Source organism: Diadema antillarum, unplaced genomic scaffold (assembly GCF_040938485.1).
Source record: "Diadema antillarum isolate AM-2024a unplaced genomic scaffold, OU_Dant_1.0 scf00000008, whole genome shotgun sequence".
Classification (NCBI taxonomy): Eukaryota; Metazoa; Echinodermata; class Echinoidea; order Diadematoida; family Diadematidae; genus Diadema; species Diadema antillarum.
Genome location: NW_027270897.1, coordinates 3,612,745 through 3,630,576, shown reverse-complemented (window position 1 = coordinate 3,630,576; position 17,832 = coordinate 3,612,745). Strand labels below are relative to the sequence as shown.

Genomic DNA, 17,832 nt, shown 5'->3' with positions numbered 1-17,832 from the left:
AAGAAAAAGGGATTGTCAATAAAGTCTGTTATATTTTTATGCTGGTTTCTTTCTTTCACCCCACTTCCCCATGACACCAAAAGTGTGACTGCATAAATCATAATATGTAATTCTGTCATTCTATTCCATTTTTTTACCCAGCACCAGCAATGAAAGGACAACTTCAAGGCAAACTATAGTTTTGCTTGCTATCGGGAGGAACAGCAGAGAGCTCAGTTGGTGAAAGTGGAGTTTGATTCATGGAGATTCAGAGAATGATGGGTACTGTATGCAAGTTCTTCTGCAGTCATGGAACAAACTGGCTGACCAGCACATGATGGGATCATGTACACCCATATCAGCCTTGCACTATTTTTTCGATGAGCCCATCTCAACATTGTGGATAGGAGGAAGGATGAAGGAAAAAAATCTGAAAGATCTTCGCTGAAGGCTCTTTTTATCATGAATTGAAATTAATACTGATTTGTTTCAGCTGAAAAGGAAAATGAGACTGTAATGGTTCATCTTAGTAGAACTTTGGTAATCTGCCAGGAAACTAGGTTATGACTGGAGAGGACACATTCATCTAAATTCAACATATAAGTAAAATCGGCTGATTCTTTTCTTTTTAATGTGTTGGGGTTTTAATCAAAATAACCAAAATGGAACAGATCATTGTTGATTTGTCAGGGAGAATCAACTTGTGGACTTACCTGTCCATGGTTAGTTGGGTGACCATGAACATTTGTCTGACCAATGTCAACAAATGGCTGTTTATGAGCTACGGCTTCCCGTATCCGCTTTTCATCACGTCCTTACACATGCTGTGCACGGCAGCATTTGGCTTCATCGTCATCCGCTTCACCCCTCTCGGGGCTGTGTACGGCGAGGGCAATGAGCGGCTCAAACTGCCCCCGCACCTCACGCCCAAGATTCTCATCCTAAGCGTAGTGTCAACAGTCAGCATTGCGTGCGGCAATATCGCCCTGAAGCACCTCTACGTGTCCTTTGTCAAGATGATACTGGCCATGACGCCGCTTGCAACGGTGGTGATCTCCAAAGTGCTGCTGGGAAGGCAGTTTGATATCTTCACGTACCTCTCCATGCTGCCGCTTTGCTTCGGGTCCTTCTTGTGCACCGTTGGCGAGGTGAACTTCAGCATCTTTGGATTCGTTGCAGCCTTCACGGCCACGCTGCTGCGGGCAGGCAGATGTGTCCTGCAGGGTAAGGAGTGTTGGAAGCCTCAATGTAGAGTTCATCAAAGGTAGCAGCTGTAATTTTTCCCCACACCAGTCCTACACTGTAAATTACGTGCAAATTTCATATATATCATAATACAGAAGTTTTGTTTAATTTCTTCATGTGAATTGAAAGCCATTTCAATGCATATTTCAGTACAAATGTCTGGAGGGACAAACTGTAAAGCAAAAAATTTTCTTAGCATGAAATTTTCGCAAATAGGAGCTGACAACCTTTTTCGCGGCATGAGATTTTTCGCGAATTGCCACTGCCGTTCAATGCAGATAGTGTAGACAAGAACTTTCATATGCATTTTAATTTTTGGAATCTTGGCTCCCGCAAAATTCGCGATATTAAGATGCACACGAAAATTTATTGTTTTACCCTATCTGGTAAGGTAGTAATTGTAAGGGATAGTGGATAATTTCTCATTAGCTTTGCCAACTTTGCATTAACTTTGCAACTCTCAGTTCTATTTCCTACATGCCTACTACTGTATACGCTATAATTTTCGCGTACATAAATTTTCGCGAATTGCCGCTGTCACACATTTTCGCGAGTGGTTAAATTCGCGATTGGGGGACCAGAGAAAATATGAAGTGGCAAAGAAAGTGTGAATTTTCAACTTACTAGCAAATAAGAATGATACTAGTTATACACTGCATGAAAAAAAACTTACCAAACTCTGCGAACTAGTAAGTTAGAATTCAACATTTTTGAAGTGGTTAAGTCCATCGCGCTAGATTTCTGACGAGTGGTCCCCTTGCGATAATGGATTGGCTCTCTACAGTATTCGCAAGTAGACGTGGACGTGCGTAAACAAGCTTAGCCAGTATGGTCTGTTCGGTAAACCGTGACATGGTATACTAGTACTGTAATGTTCGTATCATCAAGGCAAGGGATTCATTTTGGAAGGTAATATTTTCGCGTGTTGTTAATTTCGCGAATAGCTCCCGACTCGCGAAATTCGCGAAAATAAAACCCACGCGAAATATATAGCGTATACAGTACTCTTTCTCAATCACTTATCACAAAAAGTGGAAAGTGTGAAAACTTTAAACGGTGCACTTTTACCTGGAATTTTGTTTGATATTGTACAGGAGTCCTGCTGAAGGAGGAGCGCATAGACTCGGTGCGTCTCCTCTATCACATCTGCATTCCCAGCTTCCTGCAGCTGGGAGTGGCGTCGCTCCTCTTTGAGGAGGGGGCGCTGTGGGACGAGCGGCTGAGATCTAGTGCCTTCCTCTGGGGCATCATCTCGCTCAGCTGTGCCTGCGCCGTGGGCTACAACATCCTGGCATTCCTGGTCACCTACTACACCTCACCAGTAACACTACAGGTTAGTTTCAACTTGAAGTTTTGAATTCCAGTTCTGTGTTGCCTGTAGAAATACATGGATGATATGTTTTCTTTTAAAGATAAAAGAGATTTTGCTCAGTTAAAAGTGACTTGAAAATCAGAAGAAAAAAAAATAGTTAAAAGTTTCATTACATTTTGACAGGAATAAGAAGGTATAAGAATTTTAAGTTTCATATGGTTTTATGAAACAGGAGTGTTGATCACAATCACTGTAGGTGATGATGTCATCGCCTCAAAAGTGTAAAATTGGCTTCCACACCAATTTTCACTGCAATATTTTAAATAAATTTAAACAGAAGTTAATAATTAATTTGCATCACATAATTTTAAAGTTGTTGCTGTTTTGATAACAAGGGTGATTTTTAACAAATGTTTTTTTTTCTTTTAATTGCAACATCATTGACAAAAACTTTGGCAAAAGTATGAAGCAATGCAAAAAAATGTGAAGCAGTGACATCCATCATCCTTTCATTTTATCTGAATTATATGTGACAGATATCAATATTTCCTGAAAACATTTGAAAGTTTGATATTCCATAATTCTGATTACCCTCGCCCAGTTTCTTAAAATTTTATTATTTGTTTTATATTGTTGCATTCATGAAAGTCAATTTACATGGAGAATTACTCCGCCTTTAGACAACTAATAAAAATTTCGAAAATCACTTTTTCAGGTAATACTTCTGTGCTTGTTATGGGTCACCACAAAGAAGAAAAAAGCATCATACATGTATCTTCTTCACAAAAAACATTGTGATAAAGAATACAAATACACATTTGGTAAAGAGTGGTATGACCGTTTGCTCCTCCTGAACCAGGTGCTGGGCAACGTCAGCATTGTCCTGACCGTGGGGATATCGCTGGTCATCTTCCAGAACGAGGTTTCCACTTTGAGCATCTTTGGTATCGGCTTCATCCTCCTTGGGAGCATCATGTACCAGGAGGCAGGCATCGCCCGGAGGTTCTTCCAGCGGTTTCTATGACAACCAATGTCTCTGTATGTGTATGTGTGTGTGTATCTGTATGTAGCATCTCGTCACATATTCTTCCTAATGTCATCATTGAAAGCTTTGGTAAGAAATTGAATATTGATAATGTGTTTTATTGGTCGGTATGGAGTTTTGTACAATTTTTGTGTGCTGTAGTGAAGTTTCATCTCATCTGTGATAGGAATTGTGTATTTGGTTCATATCACAGTGCATCCTCAAGTTGCTAGCCTGTGGGCAGCTGTTTCTTGTCCATACCTCACGTACATCAGCGCAGGAAAAGGACTGAGACTACAACTATCTCAACTAAAGCCCACCTCTTACTATACCACTTTCGGTCACACGACTGACTGACTTTGGATCTGAAATAAATCACTATAGCCTCAGATTAAACATGCTTGTTTATTTCAGATCCAAAGTTGGTCAGTCATGTGACCGAAAGTCGTATAGTGTGAGATGGCCTTAATGCATCCTGTGTCTGTTGTATCTGTTAAAAACAGACTGAACTCAAGAGTGATATGAGTAAGAACCTAGCTGAAAATATACTATGAAATCAGTCCGTGGTCTGTTCTAGAGACGGGCTGTTTAGTCACAGGCATGTATTGAACTTCCAATTCTGTCTATGTGACCTGCTTAAATAGGCTGTTTGGTTGAAACACACTTGATACTAAAGAGATCTCTTACACACTGTTTTCTCATGTGCTGAATCTTTCATAGAGTCCATACTTTCATCATGCACAGGTGGTATTATCACATAATTCTTGATACATGGATGATGACATCCAGTACCCTAACTCCTCCTAAGTCGTCATGATAGTCTGTCATATTCAGTCGACTTTCCAAACAGAGATTGTGTGTGTATGCTGCGCTGTGTGTATGCATGTATTCCAGTTCTTGCCTTGTACATATTTTGTTTTGTTTTAATAGTCTTTTGGTAAGTTTAGTGGCTGAATGATTTGCTCCAAATGAAATTTGTGTGAATTTTATAATAGTGCACTATTCATGTACCATAGTCACCCTGAAGACCCTCAAAATAGGGGGAATGGTGAACACATGGTATTAGCAAAATTTGTTCCCACAAAAAACAGTCTTAGTGTGCAGGAGATCATCCAAATATTGTATTCAGGTAGGACAAGTGCAAAAACAGTATTCTGGTAGCATGTAAGCTGATATATCAAGTGATATCCCTGAACATTAGAGGCCTATGATAGCAAGCCACTTTCCAGCTCTCGCCAATATTCCGGGCATTGTGTGGTGTGCTTGCCTATGGCAACAATACACTCACCTTTATGACTTACACTGAACTAACCTTGCATGTAATAACAGCTAGACCTTCAGGTGTACCTGCAGGTATCACAAGTACCAACACATATATACACTTTTTTGTAAGCCTAGTAAATGTCCAGGCAATGGGAGTGCAGATGATACACAGATGTGGTTAATACCACGACAAAATTGGAGGTGATGCTATGACTGCTACAAGGATATTTAGCTCCATATTAAGATACCGTAAAACACAATATATTGGCAGCATGAAATTTGTGTGTATTGTTGCGGGCATTCCATGCATACAGTGCGGACAAAAACTTCTGTATGCATTTTGATTTCGTGAATCTTCACTCTCGCGAAATTCATGAAATTAAAATGCATGCAAACATTCCTTGTTTTACAGTAAAGACCCCATTGTTAGTAATGTTTTTCATGGTGCTGACTAAAATGACCTTTCACATGTCCCCCTTTGAGCAGAAACACTTACTTGAATCTCAGTGACCAGTGGAAGGACAATAACTTTTTATCAACTGAAGTCATTTCCCTATTTTAAACATGGCATGTGTGCAGGGTATGGTTATTTCTACCCCAATGTTATGTACATTGTGTTGATGATTCATTTTATTATTGTGATACTCTAACTTTAGCAACATCAGTACTACTTACACAAATTGATTAAGGGTGCTTTGTCATTTGCGGCTAGGGTGCTTTTGTCATTTGCAGCCAGGATGCTAATCATGTCCATTATTCTCGAAAGCATGATTGTAAGTTTTGTGTGTGTTTGGTGCACAAACTTTTTAGAAAACAGTACTGCCTATTTATGCCAAATGGTTATCTGAAAACTCAGATCAGGCTTACACTATTTAGGGACAGGTTTGTTTATGTCCCGTATAATATTGCGATGAGACTTCTTCACTCTGGTGGCAGGAGCACTCTTGCGAGCAGCCTTCATAGCCAGTTGCTTGCGAGGAGCCATGCCTCCAGTCGACTTGCGAGCCAACCGCTTGGTGCGGGCCATGTTTGCTTCTGGTAATGAGCGGACATTGGTGAAATTAAGCGAGTCCATTGTTTTCACAAAGTGTGGTTCTTTCAACTCTCTTAGATGTGGCTAGGAGTGCTGATGCAGGAATTAGTTTGAAATTGAAATTGAAATTAAGGTGTTTTATTTATCAATATCTATCGCAGCCCGGAGGCTGAATTACAGACATTGTTAACAAATGGCCATGAATAATCCCCCACCAAGGTTTTAATCCACCACCAAGATATGGAGCCACTATTGGCATAAAGGCTTCCAGGGGTTCTGACCTAAGGTTCTTTTTTGTTGATGTCCGCAATCTACAATATGGGTGATTTCTCAGCTTAACAGTATTCACAAACATTGCCACCACCACCATTACGATCCTCATCTTTACCACCTTTGTTTTGTTTATTTTTTAAAATTTTTTATGTGATCCTTACAACTGAAGTAGTTGGAAAGGAAAATGTGGCTTATCAAAAGTGGAATTAGGAATGAAAGATTCAATCCTGTTACATTCCATCATTGGACATGTTTTGTTATGCTTTGTTATCTTTTTGTATTTATATATTTATTTATTCATTTGTCTATCTATCTATCTATCTATCTGTTTGTTTATTTATTTATCTATCTATCTATCTATCTATCTATCTATCTATCTATCTATCTATCTATCTATCTATCTATCTATCTATCTATCTATCTATCTATTTATTTATTTTGCACATCAAATAGGCTCAAGTCTTACAGGATGATGAACTGAATATATGCATGCATCTTCTCTTCTCACGTAAGGCTGTGACTAAGGAAGCAAACAGATATTTGCCAGGGACTTTATGATATCACAGCTGTATTATTAACGAGGATATATATATGTATGCTCAATTTGTTAATCTAGAGTCATGACACAATCTATCAAATACAGTGTAAAGTGAATTAAAGTGCAATCCCTGCTTCGTGTTAGATCAAATGCCAAGTTAATGTTTATTCTAGCACTGCAAATAACAGCCATTGTGCACAGACCAAGATTTCTTCAAGTATCAAACGGTTGAAAGCCTTACGTACATTCTTTGTAGGCAGGCATCAAGGCACATTGCAGAAACTCGTGTATTTTGTTTTGTACAGTTTCTGCCCTGGTTCTTCCAGTAACTCCGCCCCTGTGTTGAGCCAATGCATACACACCCTCAAACCTTAGCTATATGTCCATCAATCATGACTGGGTTACAATTTGATGTTATTACTATGACAAATCATGATTGACAATGTTATATTTAAATACATTTAAAAAAAGACTGGATTACTGTATGTCACAATAGTTGTGATAAATGAAGTCGGTATAGTTATTTTTGTGCTTATGTCAAGATGTCTGCCACATGGACAGGGATGTCTGCAATCTTGGATGTCAATTCTGAAGCCTATCTCAATATCAGTCTTAAAGGGATGGTATAGTATTGGTTGAGAATAGAATTGAGCTTTTAACTTTTTGTGAGATACCACTTTACAAAACCACTTTATGAAATGTTAAAGAGCATACAGTTTTAAGAGGAATTCAAACTTTATCTGATGAAAATCAGTTTGAAATGGCTAATATATCCAGAAACAAAGTTAAGCAAAATGATCCTTATGAAAGGTGGGCCCCACCTTTCATTAGGAATCTTTTGTTTTGCATATCTCAGCCATTTCAAAACCAATTTCCATCAAATAAACTGTGAATCCCTTTGAAAAGTACATGCTCTTTCATATTTCATAAGAGGTTTTTTATTATCTCACACACAAAAAAGTTGGAAACGTGAAGCCTCGTCTCAACCAAAACTATACCATCCCTTTAAATTTAGTGTGAGCAGTGTAGAATGGGATTAGCATGTGGGCTGTGGAGGATGCTTTCTTGTATTCACCTGGCATCTACTGTATATGCCATATATTTTAGCAAGTCTAATATTCTGTGAATTGAGACTTCCTGACAATTTTGAGAGTGGTTAAATTTGCGATCATGGGGTCAGCAATGGACGGAGAAATCGAAAAGTGCGGGCATTGATTTGTACAATAGCTATAAAGCATGCCAAGATTTGGGCTTACTACTAGACTGTATTATCATGCACCTTGTTCTTGTGATTTGTACAGTGCACTCCTGCTATGACAAAAACAGTTATAATGAAATTCCGGTTACAACGAAATAGAAATTCTGGCCTCAACATTATCGGCTCTTTGTTTTTATTGTTTACTGTTCACTTGTTCGGTTATATAAAAATTAGGATATAATGAAAGAAAACTGGCGGTCCCAAGGACTCGTTATAACGGGAGTCCACGGTACTGCTTACCAATACGTACATGTACGTGTGCACTTTGCATTCATTTTGGGATCAGATTTAATATTTCGCATGGTGTGAAATTCACGAATAGCACCTGACTGGTGAAATTTGTGAAAGTAAAAACCTGCTAAATGGATGGAGTATACGGTGGTATGCCAGTTAGCACACATATGACGGGTATAGGCAGTGTGCTTTACAGAAGGAATTATACAGTCAGCGTACATCTTACTTGTAGTGGTATTTTGTGCAATAGATGATATATCTAGGATAGCAATGCATGCTGCAGGATAAATTATTTGCTGTTTGGTCTTATCACACAGAAAAATTTTAAAGACTGCAATTCCACTCATTCAGACTTGAGGTTCACACTGTGTCGCTGCCTTTAGACACAAATAAAGTCTTTAGTCTCCATGTTATTCATTCAGTCAGTCATTAATTCACTAACTTAGTTATTTTCATAGCATAATCATGCACCATTATTGTGCATTGTGTGTCGCTACTAATTTTTGTACCGTCAACCTCTCAGGGTAAGAAAATATGAAGAGAACTTTGAAGTTTTGAAATTGGAAGCTGGGCAATTCTTCTGGTGTGCTATATCCAGGTTATCGGAATGTGCAATGTCTGAACATTGTGTTTTACAGAACATTGTTACTTCACTTGGAATAAAAATCAATATCACTTACCTATGTTTTATGATTTTATCAGCAAGAAAGAAAACATATTCAGTATCTCTTAATTTTCCTGAAAAACAATTATGTACACCAATTTTGCTGTGTACATGATCTCACAAATTGGGATAAAAATGTAAGCAATCCCTGACTGTCTTTTCTAATTTACTTGTTTGTTTGTTTTTTCAGTATACACATGTATGTGCTGTCAGAGAATAAAAAAGGGATAGTGTAGGTATCTTGTAACTGTTTATATTGCTAGCTGTTGTACTTTTAGTGTCTAATGATGGACTGTGTGTGTGGATTAATGCTGGAAATGTGCAATAAATGTTTTTGCATACTATCTGGATGTCCCAGGTGTCATGTTGATATATCTTTAAGTGTGGCATGTTACTATTCTGGGTTACTACATATCGGCTTGTGTGAATGTGTATGTGTTTGTGCGTGTGTGTGTGAGGGTGTGTGTGTGTGTGTGTTGTGGTAGGTCATGTGCTGCTGCTTTGTTGTGGAGATATGATTTTGTGAGCTCACACTAAAACTGTAGTTTCTTCTTTTTTTTTGTATTTTAAAGAATATGCACATTTAGGTGGAAATGTACACGACATTGTGAAAATGGGAAAAGCAGGTTGCAAAACCCGGCACAAGGAGTAGCCATTTTTCCCCCATAAACAAATAACATGGGTACTGCACAATGAGGCGAGACGTGCTACATGTACCTCTGTCGATACAAGGCTAAATGTGGTTTCACTGATATGGATTAGACCTAGATCACGCAGAAATATATCGAAAAAAAAAGAGATGAACCAAATTATTATTCACTACCCAACATCTCTGAGATCAAACTTTAATCTCCCTTGCATGATATGTGTTTCTACTTGTGAATGTGTGTGTGTGTGTGTAAAATGTGCCCTTATTCGTAATTGCAATATCCTTGAAAAATAACTATTTCTATTCTAAATTGCATTGATTCATATGAAGCATTCCATTGCAAGTTCGTTTTTACATCCTCACCCCCCCCCCCCCCCCCCCATCCACATTAGATATATCTACATCACTCGCCAATCTCTCACTCCGACCAAATCTCTTTCTACGGCACGCAAAAGACAGACGCGGGGGCAAATGTGTTTTGAAAAGAATGATAAAACGGTTTACTCTCTCTTTCTCTCTTCAGTTTGTACACACAGACTCTATATACAGGGGGCTCAAGAGAGCATGCCGTTACACAGGACATGTGGAGGATACAAATGTGTTGGTGCGGGACCCACAGCCCTACGCACCTGTTTCACACTGGTGTGTGGAAGCTAACTGCCTCCACATATCAACTTGCAAAACAAATTTTACACAAGAAAAACAAACAAACAAACCACTGTTAACCTTAATGCACTCATACATTATACATATAATTGAGAAATATTTCATAGTGATGATGATAATAATAAAAAATAAAACAAACACTCCATATCCACACAGACATCTTATTAATTTCAAGCATCATCATCATATCGTTATCATAATCTTCACTTGGAGCGTCGTCTGTTGCATTCACATTATGATACACTGAAAGCTGCAATACATTTGCATAATATTCTTTGTACAGGACAGTGACTTCGCTCCATACTCTCACATTGGCAGGTCGCTGAGATTCAAAGACTTAACAAAGCTTTGGCAAAGTTAGCACTCTTGAATGTTTTTGGAGAAAAAAAAAAGGAGAGAAAGGAGTTGGAAAAAACACCCAACAAAATAATCACTCCCAGACAGTCTAGGAGTGAATTCTCCACTGGAAGGCAGAGAGAAATGTGACTCAACTCCATGCATTATCAAAAAAACAACAACCTCTAGGTAAGCTAAGTCCTTCACACTTTTAGACTGGATTTTACAACAGGCTCTACACAAACTCATGAGACACATTCCTCCCACTTTCTCCTTCCTAATTTTGATGTCATTTAATCAATTGACCTTGACAGGCATCAAATGGATTGGTCAATTTGGCCATCAATAAAAAATAAATAATAATGATATAAGTAAAACTCTAATAGATTGTACATCCCCTGAACGTCATTGGCGGCCTCTCTCAGCCAGGAGACGTAATCCTCACTCAGTCCATAGGACATCGAAACGGCAAATCATCCTCTTTACTGACACTACAATTCAGTTAAAAAAAAGGAAATATAAAAAAAAAAATCGTAAACACAGTCACGCAATAATTTGGTGTTTGCATATCAGTATGCATACACAGTCTCAATAAATATCAATATGCGGCGTCTTTAACCACTGTGGGAATTCCCCTCTCACATTACACTCACTAAAAATATGCGCACATGAGACAAAAATCATGTCTGACTGGAGTGTCAACCTTTGCCAGAGAACAAACAAGCAAACAAACAAATAGGGGACTTCACCTCAGATCTCTGTTTTATGTTTTCACAGGTTTAAGTCCAAACTGCACGAGACCTGCATCAAATCTGGCACAAATGTATCATCTTTACAAGGATGTGCCTACGTCAGTATTAAAAGAAACATACCATGGTACATCTACACACGGAAGCATAAGCATGCTCTACAGCCGCTTTCATCTGAACCTTGTGAGGAATCCACAGCACTACCATCATGCTGCGTGACTAATTCACATCATTACAGAGGAGATTACATGCAATTTTGACCACAAAAATATCATAAACACAACATCTTACCAGCACAACTACCAGTTACTGATCGGCTACCTGCGTTTTTGTTCCGATTAAATACACACATGAGGAGAAAGGTCCTGATAAGAATCTTACAGTGAGTACACAAAGTGCAATGATGATTACTCTGTCTCAGAATTTTTCACGTCGCAGACACGACAGTAACAATTTGCATCTGAATACTACCATGTTTAAGTTTGAGCTGGTCTTAAGAATTCCATGCTCCAGTACTAGTACACATTACACACTCTGTTACACTGTACAAGGCATAATCTATACTCCAAAAAATACAATGCCTCGAAAACTCTGGTGCAGAAGCAAAAACAAAAAAAAAATGTGAACAAACCACAACAAAATAAATATCACGTATACAACATTAAAGTTAGAGCACAAGAGAAATCACCAATGATCACAAACTCCCATATGCCAGAATATCAGAGGCAATGGTATAAACCACTCTCGTAAAGTCTATAGGTGTTAGTCCAATTTTCCAAAATATATTACACAAAACAAAGCACAGAAAGCAGCAAAACAGGATTTCTTTTCTTTGCGCGTACTCAGACAGCCAACTATTGCATGAACAACTCACTATCTACGCATGCTGTTCTGTGTGATGACACACAGAGCCTGCCAAAAGACTAAGATAGCATATTTTTTAACACGAACACATACGCACACACACACAAACATACACAGATTACAACTTCCTTAACTTTTGAATGTGCCTCTGGACATGCATGCAAAGTTCAGCGCTCTGCTGGCCAAAAGTTGAAACACATTGGGCATTTGGTTGGTCACGATATTCGGCCGTTTATTTCAGCCGCAAACTGGAAGGGGGTGCAGGGAGATGACTTTCTGCTATTTGGGCAGCAAGTAACCAAACAAATGACATCACAATTGTCAACAAGTCTTTGCTCCGCAGGAGGGAATGTTTGACAGAAAGACACTTTGTTAGTTTTTTTCCTGCTTTTCAGCGGCAAAACTCTACACTACCCTCTAGGACACATGCCCAGGTTTGGCTCTATGGAAAAGAAAGGTAGGAAAGGCGTGTCCATAGGCAAGCAGCAAGAGATAAAGCTGGAGTCGGATTGGTTACTACAGCCGTGTGTTGTCATGGAGACAATGGTCTGTACAAAATACACTTCAGTAGGATACTGTGCTTCAGGCTCTCATTTCCTTCAATTCAATCACACAAAACAATGACACTGATATATAATATCATTATTACTGAAGGACATACATGATATTTAGCCTGATTTCATCCTCCTCTAACGTAGAGGGTCGTTCCATCATTTCTGGTGTTCCATCACTTTCTTGCACAGAATCCAGTGCTAGTCTCGTCTTCAGCCCTCTGCCCATGCTTATGAGAGGGGTGAATGAATGAATGTGGTATGAAGAAAACAACAAGGATTCATCCTCTGTGAGACAAATGACATTCCTGCCATCTAGGATCGGGCCTGAATACCAAGACTAAACACGACTGTCTTCCAGTGGACACACACACACTGAACATGGGCAGTAAATCCTACATCACTACACACTGACCACATGCCATTCCATTCTATCCCTCTACACATCCCTGTATTCACTTCTAATTAGCTTGCTTTGTGAATCAGATCCCCCTGCCGACAGTAAAGAATGAATTTCCATGACTTCTGCATTGATGCCTCTCCTCCCCACCCCTATCGTTAGGGAAAAAAAAATGTCATTGCAATTCTACAATACATCCATTCCCCCTTTCATTATATCTAAAAGATTCATGAATCACCCAAGTTTCATTATATGCTCTAAAACAAAACCAAAAAAACAAAGAAAGAAAAATACAGGTGCACCAAAAGAGACAATATTGCACTTATACTTTATCATGCTCTAACACAGCATGACGGTTCATGACAAAATTTTCATCAATAAACTGAAGTCTTGGGTCCCTCCACCATCCTCATTCCAAATGCTAACATTATTAATCCTTCCATTTTCTTCCACCATGTTCCTGCCACATCACTACAGCATGCAGAGCATGTGCATTTCTCAATGATGTCCAGAAATTTCCGTGCCATGACGCTCGGCCCTTCCTGAGAGAGAGAGAGAGAAAAAACAAAAGAGGGAAGTGACCACTGGTTCAAGACCTCATGCAGACTTCAATCTCGACAGAAGAATGCAAATGACCCAGGCAAGCATGAGGCTATTAAGTGGCACCCTTGTCTACGATATCTTATGCATCACATCTCTTCAGAAAACGTTGACATATTTCTCTTGCATTGCAGCTCAAAGGGTGCTCATCAGTTGCAGGGGCAAGGAAACGCATGTTGTGAGAAAAAAACACCCTTGCACCTGCCAGCAAGATGCCCTGAACTTCACACTCATTATCATGGAGTGGTAAAGTGGTCGATCCCTCTCTTTCCAATCTCGTGACTCTTCCAAACCTTTCCAGAATCGCTCTGTGTTTTTTTGTCCTTGTAATTCCTACTAGGGAGCTAGACTTCACATTCTCTCCTGTGAAAGACTCCAGGAGACACGATTATAACCATCTATCCATCTACCAAATCAGTAGAACTGCACTGAATTTACTTTGACGGTGACTCCCTATCATCAGTCAGGCTAAAATGGAAGCTCAAGGTGGCCATGAGGAGAGTGTAGCCTGCTTTCGTGACAAGCTTAAAATGCCAAATTTTGCTCTTTCTAATCAACTCTGCGGGGAACAACACACGTATTACCATACATTTTAAGGAAAAGCAGACCCTGTATGCAATGCAAATAATGCAAAACTAAAGTTTAACAAATATTCTACGCTCTACATGTGTTACACCGACACCTGATAGCGCAATAGGGTAATCATGGTCGACATCAGCTCATTCCAACGCATTTTCCTATAACCTTTGGACTAATCACTTGCAATACAGATGAAAGCAACAGCTTTTTCAGACTTCTCCACAACACAGCTACAGAAAACACAATACAGCAAAACATTTATTCTCCCCCAACATACAACCACCAAGAAAAGAAGGGAGAAAATTAATCATACCAATAAATCTTGCAAGCACATACATAAATCTGAGGCATTGTTCTCCACTAATCCAAATGGCTGACAATAATGCTTCTGCCACAGAAGAGAAAAATGTCCTTGCAAACATATTTATGGTGGTGACTTTGTCAGTGCAAGTCCCCACATTCTCACATCGTTTGACTTCAGCATACTTCTACACATCTTGACATATCTTCATTGAAATCTATAATACATGCACACTGGCATACAGAGCCTATTCACAATGTTTTCTTGAATTCCATAATGATAACTATCTCTCACAGTTACATATACCATTGAAATACCGTGTCAGCAGGTAAAAATATATGCCTCAATTAGCATAAACATATCCCATTGAGACCGACAATCTGTGTAAATGCCATTTCCTGATAGACCTTTGTTTTCTTTTCTCTACACGATATGATACAACAATGCATCACGAAAACAGAAAACATGTCAAGAAAACAAATGAAACGTATCTACAAACACATCTTACATTCACGGAATGTGATGAGTACACGTACCTTGCCAATTTACAAATGCGGCTATTAGCACATCCCTGATAGTTCAATGAAATCCCACCCTAGTGCGTGACAGTTAAATCACTCTCATCTTTTGCCCGCAAACATGCAAAGAACAACAAATCCCTCACACAGTTACACACTAGATACTTCTACACAAATGATACACTGCGTGCATAATAGGTAGTTATAAGGTATTCACAAGTTATAAATATATCCTTTTTTTCTCTTTTTTTTCAATTTTGTATTACTCGTATATGTCACAGTTGCATCTGAGGTTTTTTTACTAATGGAGATAATACCACATGTCACTCCATCTCTTGTTAAAAAATACATTGGCAACACACAGAGCACTCGCTCTGTGCTACTCTGTTCTGCATCTTTGCAAACAGGCCAATTCACACAGCCATACATACACACACACATGCACACACACATGCACACACACACATACACACACACACACACAGAGGACCACATAGACACACATCTACTACTGTCTTCACTGCGCCAATGCTCCAGACTTCATCTGTTTGTTACTGGGGGTCATCTCATAATCAATTCACTGCATGTTCACACACGTTTTTTTAAGAGAATAATCCAATATTATCCCTGAGTAATACTCTTTCTTAATTTTCTTCTCTTTTTTTTTTTAATCTCTCTTATCTGAAGTGATTGACTGAACGGAGAGAAGGAAGATCAATGAAAGAAAAATAAAAAGAATGTCAACTAGGGATACGGGCAGCACTTTGGCTGCTTCAATTTCATCTCAATATATATAGATATGAAGATATCTTGATGGCTGTTAAAAGTTCACTGCTTTCTCTTCCAGTGAGAAAGCGTCACATGAGTTTCACAGTGGCCGCAAACAGACGGTCCGTCTTTTACTGTCCATTTCTGCTGTGGCGGCACAAGTCGAATAGTAGAGTGGGGTGACTGGCCTGGATACATGACCCCAAAGACTCTCTGGCTGACATGGGCAATCATCTCTCATGAAACACTGCGTCTCTTCTACCGTTTTCCTTCAGGCATGCATCACATCTCCTCTCGTAGGTTTGGTATTTCGCTTTTACTCCGTAATATTTCTCGTTTTTGGCGATGCCATGATTTTGGTCCTTGTGAGGGCTCCCGTCTTTCACTCTCAGTGCAAGCTGCTTCGGTTTTCGCAGCGACGCCACAGCCTTTCATCCGGAACCCTCGCTGGGCATTCCCCTGGTGGCGGCTAGCATGGCCCGTATCTTTGCCCGTAAGTCCTGCAGTCACATTGGGGAAGGAGAGCCACAATTGACATGATATACGGTCAGAAAATACCTTGGCTATAGATGCCAAAGCTCACATTAACCAGACACTGATCATTTCAAACAAAACTTGAAGACTTATTTATTTTGATGTCCCTCTATGTGCACTGGGCTTATACTGTCACTGCCTGGTATTTTGTATATATTTTATCTCCTATAGCGACCAGGGATGACATGTCATAGCGCTTTGCATCCAGTGGAAAAGGCGCTCTATAAATGTCTATTATTATTATTATTATTATTATTATTTCACTAGGCATCACTACGCCTTCACTAGTTGTAGAGAAAATGCCAAGCTAAGTTGCTTTGACATAAATTGTATGACAAATTTAAATTTTTGTTTTCTTTCAAATGATCAGCAGCTACATTATTGTAGAGGCATGACTTTAACACACAAAACAGCGAAAGACACTCTGGCAATTGGCGATTTATTGATCGGATTGGGCAGGCTTGTGCGTTTTGAGTCAGGCGCACAAATGTGGCACATAAAAAGCTATGTAGATACTCACACTGGTGCTTGTCTTGGACTCAGTCTTCACTTCCAGTCCACTTGGTTGAATACTAATGTACAAATCAGAAAAAAAAAATAGAAAGCATGTAACTGAGACACTGACATGGACTCAAAAAGGAATCTTAGGATTTGTACTAACATTTTAAAGGCATAATTTACCATTTGCAGATGAAACAAAAACCCAGCATTAGTGCTTTAAAATAGTTCTAAAATGTGAGTTGGGGATAGAAACAACCACTGTATAAAATTTGAATCCGCATTATCAATGTTAAGTATTGTTAAATATACAAAATGTGAACAATATTTATAATACAAATGTTTCCAGACTTAACCGTCTACAGTTATGGTTTATTAAGAACTAGAAATGTCGCTGTGGCGACTGATGCCTCCGCCATAATGCATGATTCTCCCAATAGGTGTATAGTACAATGTCTTCACAATGTGTGATGACAGTTTCACATAACTGGCAAAATACTGATATGACAGGTTTGTCAGAAATGTCTTGAGTGTTCAGTTTCCTCAAACTGGGTTTGCTATAATTGTCTAAGAGTGCAGGTACATATATTTGGGGAATTGAGGATTTTGTGCTTGACTTCTGACCGACCCTGTTATAAGTTTGTGCATTGAGTAATTTTCAAGGCATGAAGAAAGAGTTTTATTACAGTACAAAATAGATTTTTTTTTTTTTTATTTAAACCTGACCTTTGATCCTTAACCTTTGACCTTTGACCTTCTGGCTGGAAATTTCCCAGAGAATCTCCATTAGGTAATACATGTATATATTAAGTTTTAAAACTAATAATGCAAGCATTGCATATACTAGTATACTAGGGAAACAGTAAAATATTGAGGAGTTGACCTTGACCTTTGACCCATGACCCCTAAATTCCACAGATAATCCCTGCCGGTCAGTACATGCATATGTACCAAGTTCCATGAAGATATATTGAACCATTTGCAAGAAAAGTGAAA

General features: G+C 38.9%; 2 protein-coding genes across 2 annotated transcripts in view; one reads left to right on the top strand and one right to left on the bottom strand.

Moving 5' to 3' along the window:
• Positions 1-520: 520 nt before the first annotated feature.
• Positions 521-3,560, top strand: LOC139718073 (uncharacterized). Its single transcript, XM_071629570.1, has 3 exons — positions 521-1,203; positions 2,319-2,557; positions 3,396-3,560. The coding sequence occupies exons 1-3, from the start codon at positions 642-644 to the stop codon at positions 3,558-3,560; spliced, it is 966 nt and encodes a 321-aa protein (XP_071485671.1). The 5' UTR covers positions 521-641.
• A 12,027-nt stretch (positions 3,561-15,587) lies between these two features.
• The window catches only part of LOC139718016 (uncharacterized), a 91,746-nt gene continuing 89,501 nt past the window's right edge, over positions 15,588-17,832 (bottom strand). Inside the window, exons 15-16 of the mRNA XM_071629507.1 lie at positions 16,859-16,910; positions 15,588-16,304 (exon numbers count right to left, since the gene is read on the bottom strand). Coding sequence (XP_071485608.1) covers positions 16,236-16,304; positions 16,859-16,910 — 121 coding nt within the window. The 3' untranslated portion in view covers positions 15,588-16,235. The remainder of the gene's footprint in view (positions 16,305-16,858; positions 16,911-17,832) is intronic.

Bases quoted from the DNA above. Each gene is read 5' to 3' on its own strand.
- LOC139718073 (XM_071629570.1), top strand. From the start codon at position 642: ATGGAACAGATCATTGTTGATTTGTCAGGGAGAATCAACTTGTGGACT. The intron at 1,204-2,318 runs GTAAGGAGTGTT...GATATTGTACAG, and splicing joins AGGCAGATGTGTCCTGCAGG to GAGTCCTGCTGAAGGAGGAG. The intron at 2,558-3,395 runs GTTAGTTTCAAC...CTCCTGAACCAG, and splicing joins CCTCACCAGTAACACTACAG to GTGCTGGGCAACGTCAGCAT.